Consider the following 21,269-nt stretch of genomic DNA (forward strand, 5'->3'; position numbering starts at 1 on the left):
CTCATAGGAGAGAGGCTTTAGGATAGGAAAGCTCCTTTCTCAGTAGTTAACAGCAAAAATCCTGGGTCTGATGCTCATTGGTTCAGCTTGGCTCAAGACCTTATCCCTGAACCAATTGCTGTAGGTGGAGGGTTTGGTTGTTGCTCTGATTGGTCGCTGCTGGAGCTGGGGGGCGGAGTCAACTCCACCCATACCACCAGCTCCAAGGGTGGGGTGGAGGCCTACAGGACAGTTGGTTTGCACTTGTGCAAGTAAGTTGGGAAGAGACGTTGGTCAGGCCAGACAGCAGACATCCCTGGAGGTCTTCTCTACAATTGCAGAGAGCTTCACTTGTGCAGAAAGGTTCTCATTTGTGATTTCCTTGGAGTTTTACCAGCCACTGTCTATTGTGGGTGAGTTAAGGTATACATTTGTCTGCTCTGCAGACATCCCAAATAACAGAGGTTTAAACAAAGTAGACGTTTATTTCTCTGTCATGGTAACAGTGTGGATGTAGACAGTCTGAGGTTGGGATGGGGGCCCTAGTGTCAGGGGCCAGTGCCCTGGGCTGTGCACTCATCCACTGGTCTAAGTTGACTTCTCGCTACTTCCACCTTCCGGGTAGTGGGGTGCAGAAGGGTGGGAAGGAGGGCCTGCCCTTCTCCTTTTAAGGGCACAGCAGGAAGCCACACACATCTCTTCTGCTCACATCCAGGACCTCGCCACGTGGCTACAACCAGCTGCAGGGGAGGCTGGGGCATGCAGCTGTGTGCCCAGATGAAAATTCTGTTGCCGTGGAAGAATACAGTAGGGAACACTGCATAGCCCTTGCCAGCAGGTGATTCTGATGACTCTAAAATCTGAAGTGACTTCCCAGGAGTATGTCTCTCAAGAGACTTCCCAAAGCGATGGAGTTTCTCATGGGTTCGAATCCTGAGCCCTCACTTCTAAATCCCCAGCTCATTCAGTCAAAGACCAACATCCCCACCCCCAAGAACGGTTTTATTTCCCAACAGCACATAGAAAATAAGGCACACAAAAGTAGAACATCTAACAGAGCACAAGGAGTGTTAACCACATGCCCAGAGGGCTAAGCTACACAATAAAATTCTTACCTGTGCTTCTCCCTGATGCACAGTCTCCAACAAAGTATTTCCAGAATTTTGATTCAAAATGTGTGTTTCCTTCACTAGTACGTTCGTGTTGCTTGGTCCATTTTTAGGGAGCATCTGAAGAAGGGCAGATGGGTCTCAAGGGTCTTAGCGTTCGGGACTGATGCTGTTGGCCGCTCTTATCTGCATTCTTACCTTTCCAGTTTTATACTTAGATTCATTAAAGAGTCAGGGCCAGAAGCAAAGATGAAGTCATGTAGCACAAGACCACACATGGCCCCGCTTCCGTGTTCAACCTGCTGCCTTGAGTCCCGTAGTCCCTGCTGCCCAGGCTCTAGGCTGCTGGCCGAGGGCCTCTCTTCCTGGGGGTGTCCCCTTGGGCTCAGCTGGGTCTTGGGAAGCAGGAGATGCCAGGATGGTGTTAGCAAGGGTGTGCGAAGGGAAGGGCCCACTCTCTCTGTCCTTCCTTCCTCTCTCTCCTGCAGTCTTCTCGATGGGCCAGGCTGCTGTTTTCCCAGCAGCAGCTGAGCGGGGCCGGATCCGGCCGGGGAAGGACACGGGGGGAGGACACGGGGAGGGGCCTGTGCCAGCCCATGCATCATCTTCCCCCCTCCCTGCTGGTGTCTCCCAGCTTTTGGCCACTGGCAGAAGAGCTGTCTCGAGTCTATCATGGGATGTTAAGGCGTTGGGAACAGACAGGATCTGGCTTTTCAGTCATGATGTGTTGTGTGCTTGCTGAGACATAGGTTGGGGATTTCATCTTTCTGTGACTCAGTTTTCTTGTCTTTAATATGGGGGTAATTTATTCACTTATTTGTTCATTCTAAATCTTGGGGGATGACAGTAACCAAGGCAAGAAAAGGCCTTGCTGTCATGGAGCAGCCATTCTAGTAGGAGAAACTTACGTGCTGTATCGTGTGGTGTCAAGTCCTCTGGAGGAAATACAGTCAGTTAAGGATGACAGGCTGTTGGAGAGAGTTAGGGTGGTGGTCGCTATTTTAGATCGGCCTGTGGGAAAACCGTGTCTTTGGTGTTTAAGCAGAGACTTTGGTAAAGTAAGAGAGAGAAGCAAGGAGTATCTGGGAGGGAAGCATTCCAGGTAGAGGAATTGTACGTCCCAAGGCCCTGAGGTAGGAGAGTGTTTGACGAATAGCAAGAAGGCCAGGGTAGCTGGAATGGACAGTCTGAGATGAAATGCAGCAGGAAGTGAGATCAGAAGAGTCGAGAGGCCAGATAACAGAAGGAGCATTTAGGCATCGGAAGGGATCGGAGATTCTTTGCAGGATATAGCGACTTGCACTAAATGCACTCATAGCGTTTCACCTCCCCCAGGTCAATTCTGTGAAAGAGCAGAATTTAAAGAGATAATTTTCACAAGTTTTTCCCATTGTGCTCGCAGTGTCATCTTGCTAGGATAGTGAATGGCAGCTCTGTGTGTGTTTGCCTTTTTTTTTTCCCTTAAATGAAAATAACATGAAACAAGAATTTGGAGTGTCTGGGGAGAAGTGTGGTTGGCAGCTTTGACAGTTATGTGAAAACCCCTTGATCCTGGACAAAGAGCCAGGCCCTTCTCCCGCCTGGTCCTGGGGGCTTCTGGAAAGTGCTCCCCTACCCCCAGGCTCCCCTCTCTCTGCCCGGAGCTCACATCCTCAGGGCAGCTTATGGTGAGCTAGTGCTCCGAGGACAAAGGCCTGAGTGTGAGCAGTGTGGGGCCTGGCATCTCCCAGCTGCCGCAGCTCCGATCCCCCATCTGTGCCCCGGGGGAGATGCGGGGGTGGGGGCCACGCAGCTCCTGCCAGAGCAGGAACCTGGGCTCCCCGGGATTCTGCTTCTCCGAGCAGAGGGCCCCCCGAGCTCCCTGAAGGGCAGCAGGTTTGAGTCTCGGACCCGTCCTTTTGCTTCTGTGTGCCAGTTTCCCATCTGTAAGAGGGAGAAAATGTCCCTGCTTATCCTGGGGCTGTGAGGAGCACGAGGTACAGGGCCTGGCACGTGGTAGGCGCAGGGCAAATGTTCTCTGGGCTTGTTTTCACTTGAACGTAAGCAGGGAACTTGTATCTGATTTGTTGGGCAGGTGCCCCAGTGCTTGGAACTGTGCCCAGCCCATAGTACACGCACAATATTTATTCGTGGAATGAATAAATGAATGAGTGAACGAGTGAGTGATAGGATGAGAATCCTTTTCCCCAGGAGTTCCTGTGTCATTTGCGGTCTGCCTGCGCGGTGTCGAGGAGGAAGACGGCGACTGCGGGCTGTGTTGGCAGGTCGCCTGTTCCTTAGTTTGTCCTTTCCTTCCTTCCTGCGTGCATATCAGCATGCATGTGTGTACTGGGCACATAGCGAGCCCTGGGACAGGATGGTGAGGGGTTACGGTGGGGGACTCAGTTCATTTTCCAGATCCTGTTACCCTCCCTCTGCAGAGGGAACCAACCCCTGTTAGAATTTGGTTTATTTTCCTTCCATCTGTGTCTTTGTATTTTACTACAGATGTGTTCTCCACAAACAATGCCTGGTTCTGTTGTGTGTGTTTTTAAAAGCTTTGTGTGAATGGGTTCATAGCATCCACATCCTTCTGTTTGTGAGGTCCACCCGTGTTGCTCTGCGGTGTGCCTGGTCCCCCGTTTCCACCGCCGTGGAGTGTGGCGATGTGTCAGTCGACAGGCATATTTTTTCTGTCCTTCATTTGGTGGCTGTTCAGGTTGCTTTCCATTTTTTGCTGTTCCAAACAAGACAGTTTTGAATGTCCCCGTTCCTGTCTCCTGGTGCGTATCTGTGAAAGTTCCTGTAGTTCCTACAGACCAGGAGTTAGCAAACTTTTTTGTAAAAAGCCAGATAGTGAATAGTTCAGGTGTTGTGACCATATGGTGTCTGTCACAACCACTCAGCTGTGCCACGGTAGCTTGAAAGCAGGCACGTGCAGGTATGTAAACAAAGGATGTGGTTGTGTTCTAGTGAGACCCTGCTTACCGCAACAGGGAGCGGGCAGGATTTGGCCCAGGGAGGACAGGTTGCCAGGCCCTGATCTAGGCTTTGTGCTGGGTGACAGATATGCATATTTCCATCTCCCCTAGGTGTGGTTAATTGCTTCCGAAGTCTGCAGCTGTGTTTTGAGAGTGCTTCCCCTGCTTATTTGAAAGTGGCCAAGTCCCTTTGCGATCCCTGGCGAGTTTTAATGAAGGTCTTCTGTCCGTTTGCAGAGCTGCATGCTTCTGGGAGGCCGGAAGACCACGGACATCCCTTTGGAGGGCTACCTGCTGTCTCCGATTCAGAGGATCTGCAAGTACCCCCTCCTCCTCAAGGTGAGACGCTCACCCAACTCCTTTCTCTGTGTTTGAAGCGACAGAAAACCCAGCTCTGACTGGCTTACTCGAAAAGTAGAACTTGTTAGTTCAAGTAGCTGAGATGTGTAGGGACCGCGCTGGCCTTGGGCAGGGCTGGGTCCTACCAGGACCCTGCCTCTTTGTGTTCAGTTCTGCTTTATATTCTGTGTGGTAGCAGATGGCTGTGTTATTCTGGCCATGCACCTCGTCCAGTTCAAGGGCAGTGGGAAAGCCTGAACCCCTCTTCTGGTAGCTCCAACGTAAGTCCTGAGAGTCACTCAGGCTTTTGCCGTCTGTGGCCAGAAGAATGTGATGTTCTGAACAGTTTGGGCCCGAGTCATGTGGTTTAATTTGAACCAATTACATGAAGCCTTTGCTTGTGCCATTTACCCTTCTCCCATGTGCTTAGACTTGGACTTTACCCCAATGGCGAGGGGCTGGGCGGTATGGGGCTCTGATCGGTTGAGACATGGTCCAGTGCAGTGAGCTGGGCAGTGTTATGTTCTGATTGGCTGATACCAGGATCAGGTGCTCCCCACCTGACCCAATCACACTGAGCAGGTGAGCTCTAATTGGTGCAGACTTATGTCATGTGCTCCAACCTCCCAGCGAATCACATGATCCCATGGGCCACAAGCCCGTGGGTGGGGGATGCAGGACCTCCTCATCACAGTTCTGGCTATTTGTGGAAGAGGTTGGGGGCTGCTGCATGGGCCCAGCACAAACAGCCACACACCGCTGTCTTCAGCTTTGATTTAGTCTCGGTGGCGCAGACCAGGGGGGGTTTGCTGCTTGTGTGGCTACCCAAGAAGTCTTTTTTTTTTTTTTTTTAAAGGTTTTATTTATTTATTTGACAGAGAAAGACACAGTGAGAGAGGGAGACAAACAGGGGGAGTGGGAGAAGCAGGCTTCCCGCTGAGCAGAGAGCCCGACGCGGGGCTCGATCCCAGGACTCTGGGATCATGACCTGAGCCGAAGGCAGACGCTTAATGACTGAGCCACCCAGGCGCCCCTACCCAAGAAGTCTTAATTCTCAGTGTCAGAGTCGGCTTCTGGGCAGATCCCCAGCTGGGTGGATGGCTCTGCCGCCATCCGCTGCTCTCTGCCCAGGGTTTTCAGTGCTTGGAAATGGCAGCTCATTGGCCCAAGTCTCCCCTGGCTCCATCCTGAAGGCCTTGCATCTGACAGCTGTTCCTTGGGGTCCCTGCTGGTGGATTAATTTGGCTGGTGGTGCCTCATTCATGCACCTGTCACTGGGGCCACATGCATCCTTGCTCCGTGAACTGGAAGGCAGAGGGGAGGGGAAGATTACTAGGGCATTCTTGAACTTGACTTTCTGCTGGACAAGGTGGGTGACCCTTGAGTCTGTGAGCTGGACCAGACCCTCTCTGCGGCCATCAGCTCTGCCCGGGAACACAGGCCTCTAACGTGTGCAGCCATGGTTGATGGGACGAAGTTCTCTCTGTACCTCCTCTCGCCTCCTGCTCTGTGTCTGTCCCTGGGATCTCAGAAGGACCGTCTGCAGTCATTCTTGGAGCTGCTTTGACCCCCAAACATGTGTTTGAAATGCTGTGTATGGCTGGCTTTTCACCTTGGTGCAGGGAAAGCTCCAGGTAGAACTTGCACATCGGTAGCCTGTGGATTGAATTGGACCTACAGATGTGCTTCGTTTGATCTGTTCGGTGTGTTTTCCAAACTTGAATCACGTACCAGCATTTAAGAGGTTGTTCTCTGTAGCGGTTTAGGGCAGGGGTTGGCAAAATGCTGGCCTGTGAGCCAGATCTAGCCCATGGCCTGTTTTTGTCCAACACATGAGCTAAGAATGATGTTTACATTTTTTAAAGCCTTGTTTAGAAAAAAAGAAACCCCCAAAAACAAACAGAGAAGAACATGTGACAGAGACCGGATAGAGCCAACAAAGCCTAAAATATTTACTATTTGGCCGTTTACAGAAAAAGGCTGTTGACCCCTGGATTAGCGCCAGGCTTTGCAGCCAGAGGCTGCTTGAGTTTGAATTCTAGAATGCTCACCATTTACTAGCTGCCTGACCTTGGGCAAGTCACTTCTCTCTGCCTCAGTTACTCATCTGGGGTACAGGGGTTGTATTAATACAGACAGGGTTGTTATGATGATTGAACATTTTTTCACTTAATTCTGAGAACAACTTGATGAGGGAGGCACTGTGATTAGCCCCATTGGCGACACTGAGGCACAGAGGAAGTGGCCTGTTCACGGCCAGCTAGTAGGTTAAGTGGTAGGAACCGGGATTTGAGCCCATTCTAGAGGCCTGCCCTCTAACCACTAGGTTCCGCTGCCAGTTAAGCACTTTGGGCAGTCAAGCTGCCAAAGTCCTTGGGTTTTGGGGATGCTGACCTTCTCAGTGCCCTAGGTGAGGGTCTGGGGAGGTCAGTGGCCTTGTGTTTTGTGGCTCAGTGGCTGCTCTGTTCTTTCTCTCCTGGGGTTTCAAACCTGGAACATCTGACCCATTAGGAAAAATGCCAGCTGTAGTCCCACAGCCCAGTCAGGGCTCCCTAGGTGTTAGCCCTCTGGTTTGTGGGTCTGGGAAAAGTCCAGGGTCTCAGCAGGTGCTTGGAGTGGTAACATATTTTAACAACCAGTGGAGCTGGACCTGTGTGTGTGTGTGTGGACTCGAAGCTCACAACGGGAGGCCCAGGCGTTTCTGAGGCCTGCTTGGCCCCAGGGGCCACAGTTCGGTCTGGTGGGATTCATGGGCTCTGGATTCCCAGGAGAACAGACAGAGAGGAGCAGAACTGGCTGGCAACCAGTGGGAGAATAACTGCCCACCGGAAACGATGATGAAGCCAGGCTGTGGGTTTGCTCTCCTGACCAAATGGCTGTTTACTCGCCCCGTTTCCTCCGTCTCCAGCTGTGTTTATCGGGAGCTCAGATAGCACCAGGGGGACCAGCCAGCAGGGCCTTAGGTTCCTGTGGGGACGTGCCATGCTCCCTGCCTGATAGACTCGCTCAGTGTCCTGGCCTTTGGCACCCACAGCTGGAACATTTGCATCAGAACACAGCTGGGACTGAGGGCAACGCTTCATGCTCCTCCTGAGTTCCTCCTTCCTGTCACATTTTCCAGAGGATTCTAAAAGACGGTACCACGAGCCCAATCCCTCAAGCCTCTCCCCCTCTGGCCCCTGCAACTCTGACGCCCTCGCAGATGTCCCCGTGGCCCTCTGAGCCCCCTTGTTTGAGCTGAACTCCGAATCCAGTAGGCGAATGGGGTCAGGGAGCCCGGGTGGGAAGAGAGAAGAGGCAAGAATGAAAGCCTCATTGGGAACGGCCCCAAAAAGCTGAACTTGAATGTTGCCTAAGAATAGCCAGAACATTCTCTCTCAGCCTTCGGCCCAGGCTTGGGATAGACAGTTGGCATTTTTAGGCTTTGTTGAGTTTTCCATCGACATTTCCAGGGAAATGATTCAGGCTTGGGGTCACGCCCCTGGTGCTCAAGTGACAGGTGCCCGAGGGGAGGCTGACTGTCACTGTCCCTTTGGGTTGTTTCCTGGTGATGCACAGATCTCATTGGGCCACTCACTGCCCCAGCGGCTGGTGTGGCTCAGGACCCACAGTGGCTCCTGGGACAGCCTCTACCTCTCAGGCTCCAGGCAGACTGGGCCCCACGAGGGCCTGGTACATAATGGAAGCAGGTTGGGGCAGGTGGGGGCAAACTGGACGGGCACACATCTGTCCAGAGGGGCAGCTGCCACCCCAGCCCCCCTGCTCTCCTTTGCCTCCTATACTCTTGGCCCCTTCCCTGCTGTCTCCTTTGCTGGCTCCACACCTTCTGGGCCTAAGCACAGGTGGGCCCAGGGCTTGGTCCTGGGGCCTTTTCTCTCTCTAGACTTGCTCCCGGAGTGGCCTCAGCCACCTTGTGGCCTTTTAAAAAATATATATATATATTCAAAAGTTGTGCAATCTTCATCAAAATAATTTTAGAATATTTTCATCACCATCAAGAGAAACTCCAGGGTGCCTGGGTGGCTCAGTTGGTTAAGCGACTGCCTTCGGCTCAGGTCATGATCCTGGAGTCCCAGGATCGAGTCCCGCATCGGGCTCCCTGCTCAGCAGGGAGTCTGCTTCTCCCTCTGACCCTCCCCCCTCTCATGTGCTCTCTCTCTCTCTCTCTCTCAAATAAATAAATAAATAAAATCTTTAAAAAAAAAAAAAAAGAGAAACTCCAGACCCATCAGCAGTCCTTGGGCTTTTCCCTCCTGCCCCAGCCCCTGGCCTCCACTCATCCACTTCCCGTCTCTGGGGATTTGCCCGTTCAGGACCTTCCATATAGACGGGATCATATCATATGTAACCTTTTGTGTCTGGCTTCTTTCCTTTAGCACAGTGTTTTCCAGGCTTGTCCACATGGCAGCACAGATCAGAGCTTCATTCCTTTTTATGGATGAATAATATTCCATTGTATGGAACCTTATTTTGTTTATCCGTTCATTCCTTGACGGATGTTTGGGTTCTTTCCACTTTCTGGCTATTATGAATAACACTGCTATGCACGTCCATGTACTAGCTTCTGGCGGACACTCCCATGGCTTTAACCCCATCTCTGTGTCCGACCTGCAGCCTGGACCTGTCTCCCAAGCTCCAGGCTTGTTTTCCTGCCCACTCAGCTTCCCCACTTGGATGTCAGACAGGCATCTCCTACCTAACATGTCCAAAAACCAAATGCTTGGCTCTCCTCTTGCCCCAGACTGGGCTCCCCTTCCCCGCCACCCTCTTGTCCCCGTTTCTATAAATGGCCACTCCTTTCTGGTTGCTCAGGCCAAACCGGAGCTGTCTTTGGCTCACCCTACATCCAGTCTCTTAGGAGGTCCTGTTGGCTCTGCTTTCGGAATCTATCCTGAGTCTAGCCCTTCTAGCTCCTTCACTCCACCGTGCTCCCGGGCCCCTGTTACAGCCCCTGCTGGGTCTTCCTGCCTCTGCCCTTGTCCTCCACAGTCTCTTCTCAACTCAGCAGCTAAGCCTAAGCCAGTTCATGTCACTTCCTCACTCAAAACCGTCCAACAGCTCCCTGTCGCTCAGATTGAAATCCGGATTCCTCATCAGTGTCACCTATAAGGTGCTACACAGTTATGTTTCTTTCTGACCTCCTCTGCTTCTTCTCCCACTCCTCTGGCTCTGCTCCAGCCACACTTGTCTCCTTGCCGTTCTCCGAACACAACAAACGTGTTCCTGCCCCAGGGCCTTTGCACTTCATTTTTCTTCTGGGACGTCATTCATGCAGATACCCTGAAGCTCACTCTCTGATATTGTCAGGCGTCTGTTGCTCAGTTGTTCCTCCTCAGAGAGGCCTTACCTGACCACCCAGCTGTAGCAGAGGCACCTCTGCCATTCTCTGTCCCCTCGCCTTGTTGTTGTTTTCCTTCACAGTCCCTTCCCCTAACTCACATTCTGTTCTTACCTCTTGGTGTACGGATTGATTTTCTGAATCCTCATTAGGCTATCAGCTCGGCCAGGGCAAAGGTTTGGGCCTGTTCTGTTTGTTGCTATTCCCCAAGTACCCAGCGTGGTGCGTGGCACATAGTGGGTACCCCCCCCCCCCCGTGACTCACTGAATGACTATGGAAACGCCACCCTAGTGTTGCCAACTGTTTCTAAATCCAGAGATTGGGACTTTTATAAAAGGTGCAAGCACCTGATTTCCGAATGTCAGCTTGGTTCAAAACTTGTCAAACGTGCTGAGGCCAAATAGGGCATGTCCTGGGAGCTGGGAGCCGTCTGCTGGGGACAGCTGCTCTAGCACGCTGCTGGCAGGGATGCTTCTGGCAGAATGGCTGCTCAGGGTACAGCCTCGGGGCTCCGCACGGGCTCCCGTGTGTCTTGCACCTCCCACATCTGTCTGCAGGCGACGCAGCTGTCACCCACGCTCAGCGTGAAGACCTTGCCATTCAGTTGTTCCCTCTGTCTCCCTGGCCACCGGGGCGGTGTTGGCATCAATTCCTCATGCAGGGGGATGGCTGGGGAGTGGCGTGTTCCCCGGAGTGGGGCCGTAGACCATGCGGGGCTCTCCAAAGGATGTTAGGTGGCCCATGGAAAGCCTTTATGTGCGGTGAGTGGGAGGGAGGCGGGCAGCACTGGAAAGCAGTGCATCCCATAGGGAGAATGTTCTTTTCTTAGCAAATCCGTTTGTGTCTTCCTGATTCCCTCCAGGAGAGAGTTTCGCTTGGTGCTGCAGTGCCAGGCGTTTGGGAGGCCATTTGTTTACTCACCAACGATTGTTGAACAACTGTTATGTATAAGGCATCGTCCTAGGTGCTGGAGATACAAAGTGAACAAAACGGCCCAGAGCCCTACTTCTGTGGGACTGGCATTCTGCTGGGGGAGACAGACAACGGAGGGATAGATAGGAAACGAATATACTTGTAGAGTTGGCCTGGGTGCTGTGGAGGAGAAGTATCTCAGACTAAGAGGGTTGGTAAGGGCCAGGAGTGAGGGACTGAGAGGGTGACATTTGAGCAAAGACCTGGAGGAGGTGAGGAAGGGGGCCATACAGGTACCAGGGGGAAGTGTCTGCCAGATAGCGGGAAGAGCCAGTGCAAAGGCCCTGTGGTAGGATCGTGTCTGAGGAACAGTTAGGTGGCCAGAGGAGGATCTGAGGGAGAGAGTGGGGGAGTGAGGTCAGAGAGGTGATGGGGCCAGTGTAGGCAGGGCCTTGTGGGCCACTGTGGGGTCTTTGTCTTCTCTGAGTGTTGTAGGGGCCTCAGGAAGCTTCTGAGCAGGGGAGGGACAGGGTCTCCCTTCGTTCCCGAATGGACTGTGATTGGGGAGTGGGGGCAGGGTCCAGGGGGTTGACTTCAGCGGTCTGACCCAGGGTGGTGGTGGGGGGGTGGTGGGTTCATTTTGAGATTTACCCCTTCACATCATTTGCCCATTTCCTGTTGAATATTTGGGTCATTCCTCTGGAGTTCTTCTCTGACTCTGAGGTTGCGAAATGAGCTCCTTATCTGCCAGGGATCTGGCAACGATTGTGGCCATCTTGCTGTGAAGGCCCAGGAAGTGAGAATTCTCCTCACTGCAGCCCCCGCCGCCCTGGCTCTCGTGCTCCCCCAGCCGCAGCGCCCACCCTGCATCCTGCGCCTCGGGCTGAGCGCAGACACCTTGCCCAGGCTGCTCTAACACCCAGTGTCAGCTCAGGTTCTTGTGTGTGTGCGGTGAGCCGCAGTAGCCTGGGAATGCTCTCTCGGGGTGGGGCACCTGCTCGCACCTCTTTTTTTTTTTTTCCAAAGCTTCGGGTCACACTCTTCTTCCCCTTGTCTGATTTATCTCGATCGTGTTCACCGCCTGGGGCTGTTGTCTGGTCCCCCCTTCCCCTGGGGGAGCACCTTTTGCCAGAGAGAGGGCTCCCTCTCCCCCTTCCTCGCTTCCCCTTTGCTGTGTCCCCGGAACCTGGCAGGCGCTCAGGAAACCCTCCGGGTCCTGATGCTGCAGAACATCTGGGCCTCCGGACCGTTAGGACCTGTCCTCCAGAAAAGAGGCTGTTGGTTTTCAGGCGGGGCGGAAATGAAGTGAATGGAGAGGGAACGTTCTGGGGTTGGTTTTCTGCTCGGAGCGCTGCGCTCCGAACAACGCGCTGGCAGATTGCCCCCTGCTGTCCCGGCACGTGTTGTCAGAGAACAGGCTGCTGATGGCTAGCGTAGACTGAGAGCTTACCACGTATGTACTTGACCGCGGAGGTCCTTTCCCTGGAGTATCGGCTTCACCGTGCCCGTGAACAGAACCAGACACACATCCAGGCTCACATCCGCATTCCTCCTTGAACTTTGTTGAGGCCTTGGGTCATTCTGCCTCTATCTCCTTATCTGTTAAAGGGGATAATAATGGACCCCACCTCCCACGCACAGAGTAAAGGCTGAGTGGGCAGTAACTGCCGCCACCCTCCTCCTCCTCCTCCTCACCATGGTCCTCCTTATCAGTGCTTTTCAGCATGGAGGGCGCCTGGCCCGAGGTCACCCGGCTACAGAGGGGCAGAGCCAGCCCTGGCACCACGTGTGGCATGTCAGAGCACCACATCTGTGATTTTCAAGGGAGCAGAGAGGTGGGGAGATCCTGGAACCGTTAGGCACGTCTGGGTCGGATGGTTAAGGAGACCTAGCTCTGCCGGCACGGGCCTGTCGGTTGAGTGATTCGGCTGGAAAATTCTGCAGTCTTGAGGTCCTGCCAGTGTCTCCCTCCTGTTTCTCTCTCATCACACATAGCGCATGGCGAAAGCCCTTTGATGACAACGAGCCTGGACTTCAGCACGGCCCAGGCCTGCGCTCGTGGAGGGGGCGTGAAGCGGTGGGGGAGGGCCGTGGAATAGGGCCTGCCCAGACTGGCCACTTGCCACGGTCCATCCTGTCCCTGTGAGGTGGGGTGTTTTTATACCTGTTCTACAGATGAGAAGACTGGGGCTGGGTGGGGTCTGTATCTGTGGCCTCCTCTCTGACCTCCTGATCTCTGTCTTGTTTCTCTCTTTTCCTTTCTGTCTTTCTCATTTACATCCCCTCCAGCTACACTGCCTCATTGCTGTTCCTCCTTACATCCCATAAACACTCCCACCTCAGAGACTTTGCATTTGCCCTACACTCTGTCTGGCACACTCTTCCCCAAGATTTTTGCAGGACTCCCTCCCTTGCTTTATCCAGAGTCTCTGTTTAAATGTCACCTCCTCCAAGAGGCCTCCCCTGACCTTCCCATTTGAAAGAACACCTCCCGGGGCTCCTGGGTGGCTCAGTCGGTTAAGCCTCCGCCTTCGGCTCAGGTCATGATCTTGGGGTTCTGGGACCGAGCCCCAAGTCGGGCTCCCTGCTCAGCAGGGAGTCTGTTTCTCCCTCTGCCCATCCTCTGGCTTGTGCTCTCTCTCTCAAATACGTAAATAAAATCTTAAAAAAAAACAAAAGAAAGAGCACCTCCCTTCCCAAGACCTTCAAGCCTGTCATTCTGATTCGCTTTCACAGTATTTATCAGTGCCTGACATTGTATTGTAAGCGTGATTTTTCTTTATTTTGGTCCATCTCCTTTACTAGAATGTAATACCCACCAAGTGAGGAATTTTTCTCTGTTTCATTGACAGATTTGTCCCCAGGCCCTAGAATACTGCTCTGCCATGAAGAAGGTGCCCAGGGGACATTTATTGAATGAGTGAGTGAATGAGCGAATGAATCAGTGATGATCCCCAGCCCCAGAACACCCGCTTTGGCTCAGGGTCAGGTGACCTGGATGCCGTGTCTGGGCCCCTCTGAGTCAACGTCTCTCATTCCTGTCCTCATCTGTACCCTAGGAGCTGGCCAAGAGGACTCCTGGCAAGCACCCGGACCACCCTGCGGTCCAGAGCGCCCTGCAGGCCATGAAGACCGTGTGCTCTAACATCAATGAGACCAAGCGGCAGATGGAGAAGCTGGAGGTCCTGGAGCAGCTGCAGTCCCACATCGAGGGCTGGGAGGTGCGTCGGGCGGGAGGCCTCCTGGGCTTGAGAGGGGCCCCGGGGATGCGCAGCTGCAGGTACGCTGTGGTCTGGCCCCCAGATTTCAGCCTGCCGTGTGTGTGTGGTTTGGCCTCTGTGGCGTTTGTAAAAAAAAAAAAAAATTGTTTAGTTATTTTCCTGTGAAGTCCACATAAAAGTCTAGATTTAAAGTTTCTTTTGAAAAATCAGTAGCCCTGGGCCCCCACTTCCCATGACCACAGCCACTAGAGCTTCCGGTTTTTTCCTTAGTCCCCAGTGCCTCCCATTCCTCCCCAGTCTCTCTCCTTCACACGTTGCCTTGTCTGCCTGGTGTCCATAGGCCTTTGAGCTTTTGAATGCCAAGGTCCACGGTAGTGCTTACGGGTTCACTCCAGGACAGAATTCTGGCCTTGACGCTCCCTTGCTGGGTGACTTTAGGCAGATGTCTTAACTTCTCTGAGCCTCCTGTTTCCTCATCTATCCCTGGCACGCAGTAGGTACTCAATAAATGGTAGGTGTTGCTATTACATTACTATCGTCATGCTTACGGGGGTCTGGGATTCTTGAAATCTCATTGTGCGTGTATTTAAACCTCCATGTCTTCCTTAGATTTATTTGCTTAAACCTCCATGTCTTCCTTAGATTATCAGAGATTTCCTACAAATCTGTTGAAGGAAATGGGGAAATCTGAATAAATAAAAAAAAAATGAGTATCAGAGTAAATGCAGCTGGAATGGAAGATCAAACGGAAAGATGAAAGACTCCTAGATTCTTCTCTGAATCATCTGCCTTTGGGTTTTCTGGCGCTTGCTACTTTTGGGATTTCCACTTCTTTTCCCTGCATTCCGGAATCCTGAATGTGACTCCGTATCACTGCAGAGAATGAGAGTCTGGCTGTAGAGAGGGGCCTGCTTTGAGGGAGGAGGCGGGTAGTGTGGATTAGCTCTTGCCACGTACCCATCCTCTTCCCGCTGGGCCTTCCCGTCCTCCCGGAGTCTGGGAACGAAGAGCTGCATTTCTCAGACTCCCTTGTAGATCAGGTTTGGGATGTGATTGGCCAAAGTCAGATCCAGCCGCTGGGGATTGGGCAGATGGGGTGGGACAGAGATCACCCCGTGCTGTCTTTGCAGCAGAGCACAGCCGTGGTCGTGTTGGGGGGTCCGTGGTAGCATCAGCAGAGGGTCCAGGCTCCAGCATCCTGGGTATTCAGAGGCATGGGACACCTGCTTGTTGTTGGTGGCGTGTATCTATCAGGCAGGGCTGGCTCTGCGGCTGGCAGTTGAGGCAGCAGCTCCCAAGGACTAGATACAGCCTGGTGCTGTTTTCCTGGAGTATCCGCTTGGGCAGGTGTGTGTGACTCTTCCTTTTCCCAGTGGGGGCCGAGGCAGTGGCTCTGTGGGGGGTGGGCCAGGTATACGGTGTTGTTGGTTTTCTGGGAGCCCCGGTTTGGATTCCTGCCTCTCCTAGACCATCCGACAATTAAGTAAGCCCCTTATTTCTTTCTGCTTAAAATATATGTAGCTTGGTTTCTATGTCCTGTGACTGCAAATTGCCGGATACTCAGGTGTGTCGGTTAGGGTGTGTTGTCTCAGGACTCATGTCAGCCCCAAGATGTCAGGGCTCCCACTTTGTCTCCTGCAGTCCTCTTGGCCTTCCCCGCCTGGTTCCATGAGAGCCAGCGCTCCAGGCATCTCGTATTCCAAAATTGCAGGAGACAGGGGTATGGCCAGAGCAGTTGAGAGGAAGCTCTTCTCCTCAATGGAGGAAAACCTTTCCCAGATGCCCCAAAGAGACTTCCCCTTTCATCTCATTGACCAGTGGGTCACACGGCCACTTTCAGCCAACACACCTACTTAAAGAGCAAACAGAATGGAGGGTGTGCTTAAGCCTGTTTGGGCTTTGAGCTTCCTGGCAGCCAAGGTGAAGAGAGCAAGAGACATAAGTTACTCAATATTTATTTTCAAAAAAGGAAGACCGAGCAGTTCTTCTGGGAGACAGAGAGCTTCCTGGAAACCAGCTGAAAAAGAAATTTCTCACATGGGAGCCTGTGGAGAGGAGGATTGAGCAAGCAGTTTGGCAGCGGGAGCAGAAGTGATCTCTAGATGCCTACTTCTGGGAAGGACCTAGGGAAATAGGAACTAAGGATCTTTAGGGGCCCTTTTAGACCCTGAAAAATCTACAGTTGGAAAGTGGCCCTGATTTCGATCACCGTTTCTGGGTGCTGTAGGAAATACATGCGCCAGAATAAGAATTGCTGGCGATGATTGAGCCCTATTACATGTCTCCAGTACTAAGGGGAGGTGCTCTTATGATCCCCATTGGACAGCTGAGGAAACGGAGGCACAGGGACTTGGTTTGGAGGCCCAGCCCTGTAACTGACAGATTGCCCTGCCTCAGGCAAGTTTGTCACGCTCTCTTGGCCTCCATTTGCCCTTGGTTGTCTAATTTGAGTAATAGTATCTCTTGAAGGTACCTCCTGGTGTCATTCTTTTTTTATTTTTTTAAGATTTTATTTATTTGTGTGTGTGTGTGAGAGAGAGGGAGAGCACAAGCGGGGGGGGGGGGAGGGCAGAGGGAGAAGCAGGCTCCCTGCTGAGCTAGGAGCCCAATGCGGGACTCGATCCCAGGACACTGGGATCATGACCTGAGCCGAAGGCAGACGCTTAACGACTGAGCCTCCCAGTCGTCCCTCTTCTGGTGTCATTCTCAGGATAAAGTGAAAATTGGAGTATGAATGCTCTTTGGAAAAAGTAGAGTGGTTTTCTATGCAGTAGAAAGGTTTCTTTTTGTTTTTTTAAGTGTATTTCTTCAAGTAATCTCTACTCCCAATGTGGGGTTTGAGCTCACAACCCCGAGATCAAGAGTCACATGCTCCACTGACTGAGCCAGCCAGGTGCCCCAGTAGGAAGGTTTTTAAATGCAGTTGGATCCTCAGGGTGACTTGTAAAAATAATGTGTTATCATAGCTAGAAAAAATCCTGTGTAACAGTGAAGCTACTTCCAGTGACCTCATGCTCTCTGTAGTTACAGCCTCAGGGGACGGCGTGACTTCGGGTTAGTTTGCAGTGAACTGGCAGTGGTTGCAGATCCTTAGTTCGGATAATCTTCCTGATAATTACCGATCTTTCCATCTGACCTCTCGCCGGTCTGGTTAGATAGCTGCCATCTAGCTCTTGGAACATGGCTGGCAAGGGACTCGTTGTGGGAGGAGGGGCAGTCTCTCCTTGGCTGCTTTCTGGCCGTGTGCTTGGGCTTGCATCCTGAGTTTGATCTCCAATCGCTGGCTCCTCCCCCTCCCCCCATCCTTCCTAAGCTGCTTGTCCTTTTTAGTCGTGAGACTGGTTTACTTAAAACCAGATAAATTAATCCGTAAATCCACTTTACAGAACGCAAGGAAATGGCAGGATGTTGCAATACAGTGGAAGTGGGTGAACGAGCCAGCCCCCTTTGCGGGGAGGGGTTCTTTGTCCTCAGTTTCCCCATCTGAAAAGTCCGGATAATCGCAGCCCCCCTTCTTGGGTCACTTGAGGATTCCGGAGGGGACGCATGTACAGCACTCAAAACGGTGCTCCTTCATTGGCTCGGAGTAAACGCTCCATGAACGTCGGGAGGAGCAGTGGCAGCAGAGCAGGATTTCATTCTTACTTTTTTTTTAGATGAAAAAGTATCATGCAACTTTAGCTACAGCTCATACCCGGTGTGGGCTGACCCTCCTGCAGAGGGACACTCGGGGAGCAAGCCCCATGGACTTTTGTGTGAAGCTCACAGTAATAAAAAGAAATGCATGTTCTTAATAAGAAGGAAATAGGGCACACTTGTCTTGCTGGCTCTGGAAATGCTGGTTGCCCACTCACCCATGAGGGGACAGAAGGAAAATAGGAGTGAGGAAACATAAAATTTTTATTAAAAAAAAAAAAAGAGAGACCATAAACAGAAATGGTCATAGGTCCTTCCACCCTTCCTGGGATGCTTTATGCTCCAGGGGGCTGTGGTCTCTCCCCTTTGGAGACCCCTGCTGTAGACCAGTAGTCTCATAAAAAGTCCTTCAGGTTGTCAGGTTACCTTCTAACAGGCAGCCCTCCCTCCCCTCCCTGGGTAGTAGAGGTTGGTGGGTAGGAGAGGGGGGCCATCCTGTCTGGGTTCAAATCCCAGCTTGCTCACTGACCAGCTGTGTGACCTTGAACTAGTCACTTCCCTGCTCTATGCTTCAGTTTCTATATCTGTAAAATGAGAGTTGTCGTAAGGATGAACTGTATTTGTATAAAATACTTAGAACCGTAGCGGGCGCGTGGTAAGCTTTTGTCATCTTCTCTCCATGTTAAATGCTTCAGTTTGAGCGGGTCTACACTGTCCGCAAGTCTCTAGCCCTGGCTGGTGGAAACCTTGGTTCTCAGCCTCTTCCCTGTGCATCTGATCCTCAGCACCACCCCTGATCCAGGTTCAAGGATTCTGGGGAGACTGAGGGCCAGCTGGGCTTCTCAGCAGGGCTAGGGTGGATGGGGCATCTCCCTGTAGTGTCCTTGGCAGTTCAAGTGTATTTGCTAGGTTGTCTTTGGCCAAAGCTGGAGGGACAGCTTCCCAGGCTGGGTTCACTGCTCTTTGCAGTCCCTAGACGTTGACAGAGGGAGGTCAGGTGTAGGCCTGTGTGATGTCGGGGTCCTGGGCCCTGTAGCCAGGCCAGGTACCAGATTCACATACAAGCAGCTAAAATCCCCCTTTGGAGGCTGGAAGGCAGAGGGGTGGGCATGAGTGAGGTGAGGGGATGAGGCGGGGAGGCAGGCGGCCTCCAGGAGCTGCTGAACGGCTTCTGCCCCAAGCTGGCCCATGGGCTGTGGATAGAGCCTCATCACCCCAAGAGTCACGCTCACCCTGTGGGCGACGATACTGGGGGCCTAGGGGGCTCTTCGTCATGAGACCCCGAGCCGTGGAGCAGCGAGCTCACTCCCTCACTGGTGGCTGTGTGCAGAGTCCGATGCCTGTCTGCAGCATGCAGACATCTGTGCTCTGGTTTCTGTTAACAGGTGCACACGCCTGCCCTAGGCTGCCTAGCCCTTGACCACAAGGAGGCTGGTGTCCCAGGACCCCAAGTGGGCCCCAGGGGGATCTCTGGCATTTTTGGGTGATGAGTGTGCTGTGCTCAAGGGACACAGCATGGAGCAGGGGAGACTGCAGTGGGCAGTTAGCAGAAAGCCTGATTTCTGCGTTTCTAGAACCAGTTCCCCTTCTGGGTCTCAGAAATAACTGAGTCAGCATACCTCATCGGATGTGAACTCCTCCTTGGTTCTGGGTGTCACATGTTTGGGGAAGGAGACTGTGCACACTTCTCCCTCTCTCTTTCTCAAGTTCATTTCTGGGCAGAGATAGCATCACACATCATTCTCCCTCCTCTGTAATCTGCAGGTCTATCAAACATACCTCCCTGAACCCCTCTTTCGTGTAGTGTCCCTCGGGCCTAAATGTCACAGGCACCCCACTGTCTGCCTATTGACGGGCCTGGTCCTAATCCTGATGTGTGGGTTCAGGCACCTGGTTGGCTGCCGAAAGGAGGGAGGATGGCATAAATGAGGTAGAAGTTGATTTCTCAGCAGGAGAGCAGGCGGGGGGGGGGCACTCTGCTCCCTGTGGACCCAGGTTCCTGCCAGCTTCTTGCTCCACCGTCTGCTACCGTGTATACCACTGTTCCAGTTGTCTTCCAGCCTGTGACAAGAGGGAAGGGAGGGAGAGGAGAGGAAGCTATTATCTTTCAAGGAAATATTGTAAAAACAGGGCACACGGGCCATACTTTAGTCGCATGACCCACATGGATACAAGGGTTGCTGGGAAACGGAGTCTGTGGTTGGCCAGCTGAGTGCCAGTTAACTCCATTCCTGCGACAGGTAGGAGCCTGCGTGGCTGGCATCCAGGGCCCTCCCAGGTGTGTTTCCAGCCCCCTCTCATTTAGCACTTTGAGAGCTCTGTGCCCCACTCTTGGTCCTGCCCGAGCTCCAGACAGACCTGTGCCTCTCCTGACCCCACCAGCTGGAACGTCACGGAGGTTCAGGGAGCTTCACACCCACGGAGCATCATGGCCACCCCCGTCACTTAGCATAGATGACCAGGTCGAGTTTGAGAACTGCTTCCATCTGTGTTCCTATCTGTAGCTAGGGTAAGTGCTCCAAGAATCCTGCCCCCATGGTGTTCACACTGTTTATCACCCGCTCTGCAGGCATTTATTGAGCACCTGCTGGGTGCCTGAGAGGGTTACAGGTGCTTGGAAGACGGTGGCAAATGCTGACTAATGCTCGATATCGCTTCCTGTCCTTAAGGGCAGCGTCATTCTAGTGGGGTCAGTGATACCATCACAAGGCAAGACGTAAATGAGGAAGGGATAGGCAAAAACAAAACAAACATGAAAAGCCCCAAACCCCAAGCAAGAACTGAACCAAAATAAAACCGGATGCCAACGCGGGCTGGGTGGATGACTTCCCCTCCCCAAGCCCAGGTTTCTGTCCTAAGAAATGGGCATCTCCATGCGCTCTTCCCGGCATTGTTCTGGCGTGCTCGACAGACAGAAGCCATTGATCAGATTGTTTGGATTTTTCTGGCTGCTGAGAGAGTTCCTGCAGTGGTGCGTTTAGGTTTTGGGGTGCGAGCGAGGCAGTGGTAGGTTCTGTCTCTGGGAAGGAAGCGGATATCCCTGAGCGCTGTCCTGGATTAACCAGTTCATGCCCTGCTCCCCTCGTCACTCTCGCAGGGCTCCAACCTCACGGACATCTGCACCCAGCTCCTCCTACAAGGGACTTTGTTAAAAATCTCCGCGGGCAACATCCAGGAGAGGGCCTTCTTCCTCTTCGACAACCTCCTTGTCTACTGCAAGCGGAAATCCAGGTGAGTTGCTGGGGCGGCTGGGGGCCCGGCTGCCCAGGTGAGCCAGGAGGCAGGAATTCGGTGGGACCTTGACAGCCTCTCACGGTGACACCTTAGGCTTGTCACTTCCCTCTCTGAGCCTCCCTTTTCTCTTCTGAGTTGAGGGGTTGTTTTCTAGATCAGCACCGCCTAATAGAAATATAATGCGAGCCATACGTCTTATTTAAAACTTTCTAGCAGCCACTTTAAAAAAAATAAAAAAGAAATAGGCGAAGTGAATTTAAATAATATATTTTATTTTTTCCAGTATATCTCTAAATATTATTTTAATGTACACAACCAATGTATAATCAATTTTTGAAAATTATTAAAGAGATATTTTGCATTTTGTTTTGTTTTGTACACTAAGCCTTCAAAATCTGGTGCATATCTTACACTTAACAGCACATCTCGGTTTGTCCTAGCCTTGTTTTAGGTGCTCAGCAGCCCCATGTGGCTTGTGGCTGTTGTATTGGACAGTGTGGTTCTAGATGGTCATAGACATTTGGGGATTCTTTGTGACAC

General features: G+C 52.4%; 1 protein-coding gene across 3 annotated transcripts in view; it reads left to right on the forward strand.

Annotated features, from left to right (window-relative positions):
• Positions 1–21,269, forward strand: part of PREX1 (phosphatidylinositol-3,4,5-trisphosphate dependent Rac exchange factor 1) — a 170,676-nt gene that overhangs the window by 78,310 nt on the left and 71,097 nt on the right. For all 3 annotated transcript variants that reach the window (XM_006735441.3, XM_081832605.1, XM_081832606.1), the window contains exons 5-7: positions 4,286–4,387; positions 13,698–13,859; positions 20,593–20,726. In XM_006735441.3, the coding sequence (XP_006735504.1) occupies positions 4,286–4,387; positions 13,698–13,859; positions 20,593–20,726 (398 nt within the window). The remainder of the gene's footprint in view (positions 1–4,285; positions 4,388–13,697; positions 13,860–20,592; positions 20,727–21,269) is intronic.

This window comes from Leptonychotes weddellii, chromosome 10 (genome assembly GCF_054177405.1).
Source record: "Leptonychotes weddellii isolate Sample4059 chromosome 10, ASM5417740v2, whole genome shotgun sequence".
NCBI lineage: Eukaryota > Metazoa > Chordata > Mammalia > Carnivora > Phocidae > Leptonychotes > Leptonychotes weddellii.